The 11625-nt window shown below is 36.5% G+C and overlaps 1 protein-coding gene across 1 annotated transcript; it reads left to right on the forward strand.

Annotated features, from left to right (window-relative positions):
- Window positions 1–7503: 7503 nt before the first annotated feature.
- Window positions 7504–7935, forward strand: FOMMEDRAFT_62409 (kinase-like protein; the record flags this gene model as incomplete). Its single annotated transcript, XM_007263038.1, has 3 exons — window positions 7504–7548; window positions 7610–7819; window positions 7870–7935. Coding segments are annotated over 3 exons (321 nt in total), but the record flags the coding sequence as incomplete, so codon positions are not given.
- Between the last annotated feature and the right edge of the window lie 3690 nt (window positions 7936–11625).

The raw sequence follows: 11625 nt of genomic DNA on the forward strand, positions 1-11625 counted from the left end.
AGGCAAGACGCTTTTTAGAGGTAATGAATGGAGGTTAGTACCGCGACTCTGCAGAAACGGTGTAGGCTAACATTTCGTGTCAGGTCATCCGGAATATGGTTGTTTCATTGCACGAGAAAAGACATTGACGAATTTCATGCACCACGTCGGGGACATTTCACAACACAGTTTGAGCACCGTCATGCATCCAGATAGGAAACGTGCGTGTTACATGATTATCTCCAGTAATTTATCTCAGTCATGGTTGTTAGTATTCCCTTGGTGCGGGTATCTGATAGACATGGAGGACCTGTCTGTCATGGCGGATTATTCACGTTTTCACAGTACACGTAAGCTTGTCCTGAAATCCTACGGTAATGAATACCTCATTGAATTTAAATTAGATCTCACCGACTCACTTACGATCGAACGAAGCCGTCGGCCCAATTCTGCTTTCGTACAAAAGATGCTTCAGTTCGTCCTCCAAATTTTGTGCAGGCCTTTTTCTAACACAGTATCGTGGCCATTGCAGGAACGCGGCCGCAAAAACGCATTCGATATTTAATGATACGACACATAACTCCTCACGCGCGGTACGCATTAACATACACCAGGCGTTTGTGCTTGCTGCCATGAAGATGCACGCGTACCTACGTGTTGTCCGTAATGATGCGGGTATGCTTGCGTTCGTGCCTCGGGCAGGTTCCTCAAGCCATATTCCTAACGAATTGTCGAATAAAATCGAGTTGGAATCAAGCCCGGCTAAGGGAAAGAAGAGAAGTCTGAAAGAACGTAAGGAAGACAGAAGAGCCGGTGGATTCTTGCTTCGTGCGTCTTTCCTTTGGCATCATGAAAGTGCATATTAGTCGGGATTAATGAGGATAAACCTGTTACAGATGTAATCCATCAATGTATCGATTACGCATATGCGTCAATCCGGAATAAGGCATCGAGTCGGCTCTCAAGAGACTCCGGCGGGCGATGCGATGTGTCCAAGGATGAGGTGATCTGGTACGCCCACAGGCCCTCTGATACCTTTAATCTTACAGCTTATCATCGTGTCAAATGAATCCCTTTATCCATCTAGGCTCGGGACGCACGCATTTCACAGCATTCTCTCCATCAAGCGCACTGCATACTCACATGCTGGAGTGCTGAGTGTGTTGCAGGGAGAACTTATGCATACTCGATTTCTACCGGTAAAGCTTCGACTTTCGAGGCTTGCAAGGGAGAGTCTTGAGGCTATGTTACGTGATATTGAGTTCTAACTATACATGCTTTTTGTTTGGTTCATGCTGCGTAACATAAAGAAAGAGGCCGTTATTGCACCAAGAAGAACAGGGATAAGTGGAGAAACTAGGGGAGATTCTGGACAAAGATGGTGATACACCCCATTGTTAGACCATTGAGCAAAGGGAAATGAAGATGAGAAAACTGCGCCGGTGCTGGGGGACGTTCTGTTATCTGGAAACGGATCTGGATGCCTGCTGCTGTGCTCTGAAGTTTGATCCTATTAGCCAACCGTACATACGACCTAGGATGGCAGCTCACTCCCACATGACTAAAGATAGCGTTTCACTCCCACGCTAGAAGTTCCCCTCCTTTTTCCATCCTCATTAACATTTCGCTTCCGAATGCAATACATGACAGATAACGGCGTACGCCCAAGTTGCACCCTGAAAGTATTCTCGTCAAGTTATCTGCGCACACTTTAGCTATTTATTCTGGCATCCAGTGCACCCATTGTGAGCATCATTTCTATCCTCCTCCTCAACTATCCCTATGCAAAACCTGACAGAGAATATCAGAAAGCTAGAAGGCATCAGTTTTGCACATGGGGGCTTTGGCACAGTACACAAAGCACTCCTTGTGTCAGACAATAACCAGCAAAGCTGGAATGTATGTTCATTGCATTCTTTTGCTTACCCAACTCCTTATAAGATGCATCTAGGTTGCTGTAAAGTTTTGCAACTTCGAAATTTATTATATAATCAGCTACTGTGATAACACGTTCTACATAATTAAGTTGTATTGATGTGTTGTTTTGAGTATATTAGAGATATAATTCTTTTGTTCATTGTTAGTATACATTTACACAATTGTATTAATGTGTAAAGTAGTATCATTTGTTTAATAGTTATAATTTTTGCACTTGTCTTGTGCTGTAATCAGTATTTACATGTTATAACATTATTCTTTTGTGCATAGTTAGTTTATACACTCTATAGTGTTGTTTTTTGGTTTGTAGTTATTCATTATACTTTTGTATATCTGTACTTGTCTGTATATCTTAGATATGTGTATTATATTCAGTATCTGATAAGTAATCACAATATCTGACATGTAACCACTGAATCTGATATGTTACATATAATTGCTCAACCATGATATGTGTTAGTTATTATATTGTTCCATATTTGTTCTGTTAGTTCTATCCGTATTATTATCATTATTATTGTTATTATTATTGTTATTATAGTGTCTGCAATTGTATTATTGTTTATAATACATGTTAAATGTTTTATTTCTTTGATTTAATATGTTGTTTAGCATATATGCACTTGTTTTGAGCATTAATTGTTCAGCTGTAATATTACTATATGTGTTATTATTTGATTTATGCTATAACATATGTGTGCTTGTTGACAGTGTCAATCATTTGTACTATTGTAATGTTAATAGCAGAAGAGTAGTGTTTGTTTTATTAATCTTTTTAACATTTGTCTGTAGTATGATCAGTTAATTTATTATAACATGATCTCCATGATATTATAGAGTATTTTAGCATTTAATAATTGTAGTAAGTGATACTCATTGTAGTTTCAACATTGCCTGCATAAATTATGTTACTACTGGGCCAATGATCATAATCACTAAGATGACAATCATATAATGTCTGGGTTGTATGTAGTATGGTAGATTGTGTGTTTACAGTGTATTGATTTGTGTTTGGGATACTCAGACAGGTGAGTTGAGTTCTGCATCATATTATACTGTGTGTGTGCATGTGATGTGTAGAACTGTATAGAGCATAGATGTAGTAGAGTGTAGATAAAGCATAAGTAGGGAGCTCAAGGCTCATAACCTGTTAAGAAAGGGGGAAGAGAGGTTATGTGAGAGGCTTAGATAGATCACACAAAGAGGGGGGATAGTGGACTCAGCTTGCTCTCTCACAGCTTGCTTCATTGTCTGTTAATTAGTTAGTCTATATATACTATGTAGGTATGTCTCAGATGTAGAATGTATGATGGAAGGTATTCCATCATTGTTTGTCATTGCTTCTAATGTAGTTTATATTATCTGAGACATACTCTCATGTAGTCTCATCTTAACAGTATATTAAGCATAAAGGGTATTAAGCATTAAGCATTAAGGTGTAAGATTGAGAATATGCTTAATTAAAGGAAATTTTGGGTCATGTGACAGTACAGATCATGACCTGGAGAGAGCCACTTTTTGTACAAGCCACCTCCATTTTGTAAAATAAATGTGTAATGTAATGAAAATCACTATTAAAACTTATTGTTCATCATGTCTGAGGAGCTTGGATGTGTACAGAACCTAGATGGAACACTCAAGGATGCTAGTAAAATTGTTTTCACTTATTCTAGAGAAGCTTCCCCTGTCAATCTCTTAGCTCTGCTTCCAGATATTCATACTTCCACTAGTATTCATCCACAAACAAGTACAGTCAATGATACATCTCTACTAAAGGATCCTACCCATAGTAAAGCACCAAAGTTGAAGCATTAAAAGCTATGTGGAGACTGTCCAATTACTTTCAAAGCTTAATACACTCTTTCAGAGTGAGATTAGTGCTGAGTTTACTGAGGCTAGAGCACTTTTTCCAAAGCTTACAAGAAACCTATACAAGAAAATAAATAGTTCTCTTGAACAGACTGATATTCAGTTGTTTTTTAAGTAGACAATGTATTATTGAGTTATGTACTACAAATAAGGAAATTTTATTACTTTACTTAAGCTACTGTCAACAAGCATAACCTCTTATTAAGCATAGCCTCACCTGTCCACAGTAGGTCATACTTAATGACAGGTTTCACTGTATACTGAAGCGAAAATAAGATCTGTTTTACATACTTGCAACACCTTTGCTCTAGCCTGGACGCATTCCACTGCATCACTAGTCATAGTGTGGCGCAGGTCAGGACAGCAACATCAACTGTACAGTGTATATACCTTAACAAACAATTATTAAATTTACATTGTGACAACATAGCTTGTAGGAGCAAAGTATTAAGCTGATAAGGCTATTACAATGAATAATACAAATATAATTATTATGAATGCATTATTATAATAATTACAAACAAAAACAATCATAATATAATATGATTAAATAAATTAATAAAATGTTTAAGCTATTATCTTGGACAGTATAATATAAAATAGGCAATAACAGATGCAAGCATACTTAATAGAACTCAGTGTATTTACTAAAAGTGCTACATAAATAATAATTATAACATTATTAAACAAATATTATACAGAAACAAACAAATTACCATATGTTTTCAACACAAAAACAAAATATTCATTCATAGTTACAAACGATTATTAATAAAAGATAACGAGCATGAACAAAACTTGTATATTATACATAATGTGTACTTACTATAACGAACAAAATACACATTATATAAGTTGACAAACATTAACAGTAACAAAGATATAATAGTAATAACATTTAAATTACTCATTATAGAACATAACAAATGTTACACACTGCTTTAAAATACTAATAATTAGAAATCGAACCACAAAAGCAATTACAATTATTATATATAAATATTATATTGTAACAACAATTAATAAACATTAAAGAAATATCCAATTCTTTGAAGAAATACCTTCTTGAATTGAAGGGGAGAAAATGGATAATATGCACAAAAAATTAATAACTAAATATAAACAATGGAATGGAAAGTATAACACTACAGATGCTACGAAAAATAGAATAATGAAATGTACAGACTAAGCACTGACTAAGCAATAGAAGTTACAGACAGACATAACAGATCATAAAGGTAAATCATTCAGTATGAAGCAAAACTATGTTGATCAGAACTAAATAACAGAAGTCAACACAATGTGTGATTGAACTTCAACGTTAAATAAATAATAATTCTACTACAAAACAAATGCTCATACTTGGCAAATAATATTAATATGATAATATAATTAACTTAACAGTGTTTAATACGAAAATAAATAATATACAGACGATTATCACATCATATAACAAAATAATTCACTAATCCAAACTATAGTTCATGGATAAAAGTGATGAATAACGAAAATAATACTTTGGAACATACATAAAACAATAAATAATATATCTATATGATAATACAAATATAATTGCAATATAATTTGCAACTACAACCAAACAATACACAGATAATAACTATATAAACAAGTATGGAGTGCATACATATAATTAAATAAAACTATTAAATCAATTCTTGTACAAACAATTAATTTGCCCTCACTACACAATTAATACAAGTGTGAACAGTATTATAATACTATGAAATACATTGGATAGATACTAATAGGTATATCTATATGATGATTCAAATAAAATAAATAAAATCAATATATAAAACGTTTTACCTAGCAAACCAATTAACAAATAAAACGTTGAACAAATACTACAATTGTGCATAGCACTAGATTAACTAAAGAACGCTAGGAGACAATTATAGTAAACATAATCTGATATATTACTTATATACAGATTGTGTTACAATACATCATTCTTTACAAAAGAAAAAGCAAAGAACAATAGCCATAACATACACACATATATATACACAATACTACAATTGCAACAATTCACAATAACATTGTTAATGATAAATAATACGAGTGCACGTTAGTAATGATTTACAACAGATAACTATGTTGGCTATTAAAGAAACAACACAACAGATTGCATAGTTACTCAGGATGTATCAGAAACAATCAATTAACAAACATAATGTTAATAAATTAATACACAGATATAAACAATAATGTAAAGCAAACGAACAAACAATACATTCATGATATAATACATACACAATGCACCTAGACACATAGTAAGATGCCTGCAGCCAGACATAACATCTATACAACAAATATACATTAGCATAAAACCTTATTGATCTTAGAATGAAGCAATCTGGCAAAAACAAATATTATTATTGATATTACAATATACAATCAATGTAATGCTTCAATCTGAAGACATAAATCAGCTATTGCTGAATACTTAACACATATACAAATGTAGACAAACACAGACAGTAATGATTAAAGAAGGATATTATTGCAACATTGAATATACATTTTACTAGTGTGATTCATTAGTTTCACAGCAAAGTAAAAGGAAATTACTAGAGTACTCAAACAAACTTAATAACAAACAATATGACTGAATGACAAACAATAAAACAAAACGAGCAATTGCATTTATGATTTAAATATGCACATATACATACCTACACATGCTAACAAGATTCTGTAGGTCTCTGAAGCATTTATAAATTATTTAATAACATTTACAAACAATCTATTACAATAACAATACTGTTATTGAACAGTATATTACGAACAAACAAACTAATTAAATATAATTAATTAATATAACATTGGACAAACTTAACACAAAGTGGATGACATTCGGAACAGACAGTACACAGAACGAACAATGCATTACTACAATGCTAATAATATTATTATTAACTACATCAAGTTATAAATGCGTTACACAAACAAACAATTGTACAATGCAGTTATAATGATTAAACTATCTATACATACTACAAGCAAACATCTTACAAGTCTACTAGACCTAGTAAGAGTTTGAAGGGGAGTGTTAAGATGAGACTACATGAGAGTATGTCTCAGATGATATAAACTACATTAGAAGCAATGACGAACGATGATGGAATACCTTCCATCATACATTCTACATCTGAGACATACCTACATAGTATATATAGACTAACTAATCAACGGACAATGAAGCAAGCCGCGAGAGAGCGAGCCGAGTCCACTATCCCCCCTCTTTGTGTGATCTATCTAAGCCTCTCACATAACCTCTCTTCCCCCTTTCTTAACATATACCTCTATTTTACTGCCTACCAACTTGGTGGATCAAAGTTTTCATGCTTATTGAGAGGAAATGCTAAACTACAAGTATGCTTATTGACAGGTTTTACTGTATCTCAGTGACCACAAATTCCTGAAGCATTGGGAACGTGAAGTCACGGCTAGCCAGAGCGTGTTGCACCCTAACGTCTTGCAAATCCTCGGCGTCTGCGACAATCCCGATCCTGAGTATCCAGGATTCAAAGGTCTAGTCCTGCCTTTCTGTGCGCATGGAGACACAAGGATGTATGTAGACTGTCATCCCCATGCTGACCGGATGAAAATTATGCGTTCTATCGATCTCCCTCGTACGAATCTCATATACATCATTCCCCAAAGCTGATTGGTGCTGTCGCTGCAATCTTTACTCTCCATTCAGCTGACCCGCCTGTCGTGCACGGGGATATCAAAGCAGTACGCTTTGGAATTATTTACGTCTGTGCTTGAACACTCAGCGGAAGATTCTTTCCTACAGCAAAATATTCTTATTACACAAGGCCATCAGACACTGCTCGCTGACTTTGGTCTTTCTCGTATTTGCGAGGCGGCGGGATTTACCACTCAAACTGTCAATGGATCATGTCGGTGGATGGCCACAGAATTATTGAGGGTATCTGCTGAGGATAGACCGACTCAAACAACTACAGTTTCGGACGTCTGGTCCTTTGGAATGACAATCCTAGAAGTAAGTACAGCACAATCGTAATTCTGTGTGAAATATAATGATCTTTGCAGGTGCTGACCGGAAAGCCCCCATTTTCCGAGGTATGGATTAACGCGGCTGTAATCATGAAGATTCATGCGTGGAATGGCCAGTTTGAGAGACCTTCCAACTCTTGTATCACAGATGTACTTTGGGCACTTCTCGAAGCCTGTTGGCGTGAGGATGCTTCCGCACGTCCGGACGCTCGTCACATTGGCCTTGCGTTAGATCTTATCGAAGGGCACAGTAGTGGACAGCTCAATGCGTTCACTATTTCTAACATTCTCGATGGTTGTTTTGACGTCGTCCGTTTGTACCCTCGGAATAATCGATACCCCGCCCGAGCTTACAAGTGCAAATGGCTACATTGTTCAGAGACATTTAGTGATATTGATGAGTTGATTACTCACGAGTGTTTCGAATTCCAGGAGCGACATTTCATTTTATCACACTTATGAGGGTTATAATCCACTTTAATAAATTGAATGTTCTTCACATATGCTACTATATATTTGATGTCCTGTTTTGCATGTTGCATTTCCCTGCTCTTAGTACTATGTGAACTCCATCTACACCCTTCTATCAATCAATGTACATTTCTTTATGTAGAGCCTGATTAGTCATATCTGGTGGAATTATAGTTGAGTAAGTATAGGTGATTTTCATTTATTGAAAGTTTCGAATTTGGTTGACAGCAAGTCTAATCTCTAATAGAGAAAAAATCATCTCATAACAATGTGTGAGTTTCATTTACAGTATACAATTGGGTTTCTTGAGAGAGTTCTTTAGAGTCTTACAGATTCTTTAGCATCTGGTCAATCCTTCCTGTAGAGAAATGAGCTGCTACAGGAATAACTAAGTTGTAGACTCCAGAGGTTGGAGAACTGGAAATTATCAAGCAAAGAATTAAAACATTACTTGTTGTGAGTGCTACATACATACTCCTTCACTGGGAAAAAATAAACAGCAATTTTTAATCTTATAAGAGTATATAATTTGTAAATTATCAATATTATGTAAATTATCATATACTGCTTTCCCTTGACTGATATTACAGTAAATGTTACAATAAGGTTAAATAAGGTGGATTAATATTATGGAAAGCAATATGAATTATGTGTTATTATAATACTAGTGTAAGATCAATACATACTATAAGATGTATAAGAGAATATACTGCTTTCCTCAAATGATAAGATGTTATTTTACTTATCATTTTCTATAGGTCAAATAACATATTATTTGACATTGTAAGCTATTTACAGCTTTACTGATATTTCAATTCATTATAATATAAATTTATTATATCGTTTTTGTAACTAATACACACGAAGAAAAAGAACATAAAAAAAAACAAAGAATTACTTATATTCAAGACCACACCTCCCCGTCCCTTCTTCCACCGCTTCGCGAGATCGTCCCAGTATTGAGATTCCTCTGCGAAAAGCGAACGCCATTGTTAGGAGATTGTTTTGGATAAGTCGGCTTGACGCTGACGCCGTGCGACAGGATCACCTTCTGCAGCTGCTGCAACCTCTGCCTCGTTCTTTTTCAAACAGCATTCACGACGGAAGAGGATGAACGCATTTTCGGGCCGTTTGATGTAGTCTTCGTCACCACACTTTGGTGGTCGCTCGGTCCCTGCAAGTTGAATTGCGTATGTGTGGGTTGTGAGGTTCTGCGGATTGCGGAGGTTGAGGTTGCGCTTGTGAGACAGGTTGAGAGGACGACTTGCAAGGGGGGAGGGTATTGTTAGCGTATGTGAATACTTGAAGAGAATAGATAGATGCACCGCAACAGTGTGAAGCAAGGAAGAGTGGCGTACCAGAGTTGAGATCCGGAGCATTGAACGAGCTGATTTGGGTTGCAGACGAAACTGTGTCTGTACGTGCACGTTGCATGCTCTGACTTACGTCTCGCAATCAGAGGTGTAGTGAACTTAGTAGTTGTGGATGATTGCAAAGGTGTGCCTCTGGGACGTTCTGGCTCGAAGGGGGAGAGAGTGAAGTGGATGGTGGGGACGGACCCGGCTCAGGAGGGGTAAGCGGTGGCCACTTCCCCCGTTATTCGAAATGGTGTCATGGACGGCACTGGGGAATGTAAATGCACGCAGTGTGGGCCCATCGAGGGTGGTGTCAAGCATGGAATGGTGGGTGGGGAAGGAGAGTGTGCACGGGGTCGGAGAGAGGATTGCGCCTTGGGAGTGATTGTACATGGACATTGTCGCGAGCGTGCTCGCGTGTGCCCGTCGATTGTTGCTTGCGCTGCAGAGCGGGAAGAAGTACGCGAATGCATGGAATTATTGAAGAAGTCGTTCTGCATTGGTCAACAATGCAGACGCACGAATGCGAATGCAAAAAGGAAGGCGAACATTAAAGAAAAGAGGACAACGAAGGAGAGGCAACACAAGAGGCGGTGCAAGTAGCAGAAGGGATGGAAGGGAGTCCAAAAGTTGGGAGGAGAGGGATGAACAACTGTTGAGCAGGTTATTATGGAGTGGACTGGCTGCTTACGCTTTACGTTGAAGGACAGTACTAGTGTAGTCAGCCGGGTTGTCTGGTTGCAGGATCTGAGGCTCAGCGCAGGCATTGCAACGGCAGATTGGAGAGACGAGTGCAGTGATGTTTATTGACTAGGTTGTTGCAGGCAGAGTGCAGTGCACCCCCACCCCCCCGCAAAAGTAACACAAGCACAACTTGATGTTCAACTGGTGGTAGAGGGTTGTAGGAGGCAGTGGAGGTTGGAGGTGGTGACAAGAAGAAATGCATGCATCATTATATGCTCTCGATCTCCAGCATTCGATTACATAAGCGCCTGATATTCTAAAGTTTGTATACATACAAAATAACTCTTACATAATACATACAATACAATAAATATATTACTATAGACTTACATTCAACATAAAGGTTATTTACACTGTTACAAAGTAATTAGAGTATGTTTGAAATTATTATAAGTACTTTTATATATAATAGAAATATATAATACAGTGTAGATTAGATTTATATGTTTAATATAAATCATATACATATTATATATGATCATACATAACTTGTAGTTATCTTATATATATATTACAATAGTTGTATTTGCTTTATATACTAATAATATAGTTTGTATTTCTTTTATATACTAATTAAAAACTGTATTTTAGTTTATATACTAATTACAAGAAAGATGCTTTAATATGTAGTTTAAAAGCTTATACTCAGAATTAGACTTTTTCCTAATGTAGACAGACCAGCCTGCTTAGTCATAACCAGTGAGAGAAATACTCTGTAAGTTTTTTTTGTTTGTAAAGGTTAACACAGACATTCCTACTGTCAGCAACAGTATAGAGGGGACCTGAAGGCTCAGCAAGGGGACCCAGGCTACAACTATCCTACACAACAGAAATACAGAACACAAGCACTAGAATGTAGTCAGAACTTGCAGAACAGGCAGAGAAAGAGAGTGAGACAAGAGTAGAGTATATAGAGTGAGCCTAAGAGTACAGGACTACCTAGAGTAGACAAGATCAAGACTACAGGACCAGTCTGATCTTGTATGCCTATATATACTAAACTACACAAGAGCACTCAGGGAGCATGAGCCACTAAGAATGATGAGCCACAAAGAATGAAAGAAAGGAATGTTAAAGATAAAGGTACAAAGAATGAAGGGATGGATAAAGGGTAAGAGACTATAGAATGATACAAAGAATGAAAGGGTGGTCAAAGGAATGGAATGATGAAGTAAGGAAGGGTAGTAGTAAGAGTCAGCATGCATATAGTTCATAGACAGCA

This window comes from Fomitiporia mediterranea (assembly GCF_000271605.1).
Source record: "Fomitiporia mediterranea MF3/22 unplaced genomic scaffold FOMMEscaffold_2, whole genome shotgun sequence".
In the NCBI taxonomy this organism is placed as follows: Eukaryota; Fungi; Basidiomycota; class Agaricomycetes; order Hymenochaetales; family Hymenochaetaceae; genus Fomitiporia; species Fomitiporia mediterranea.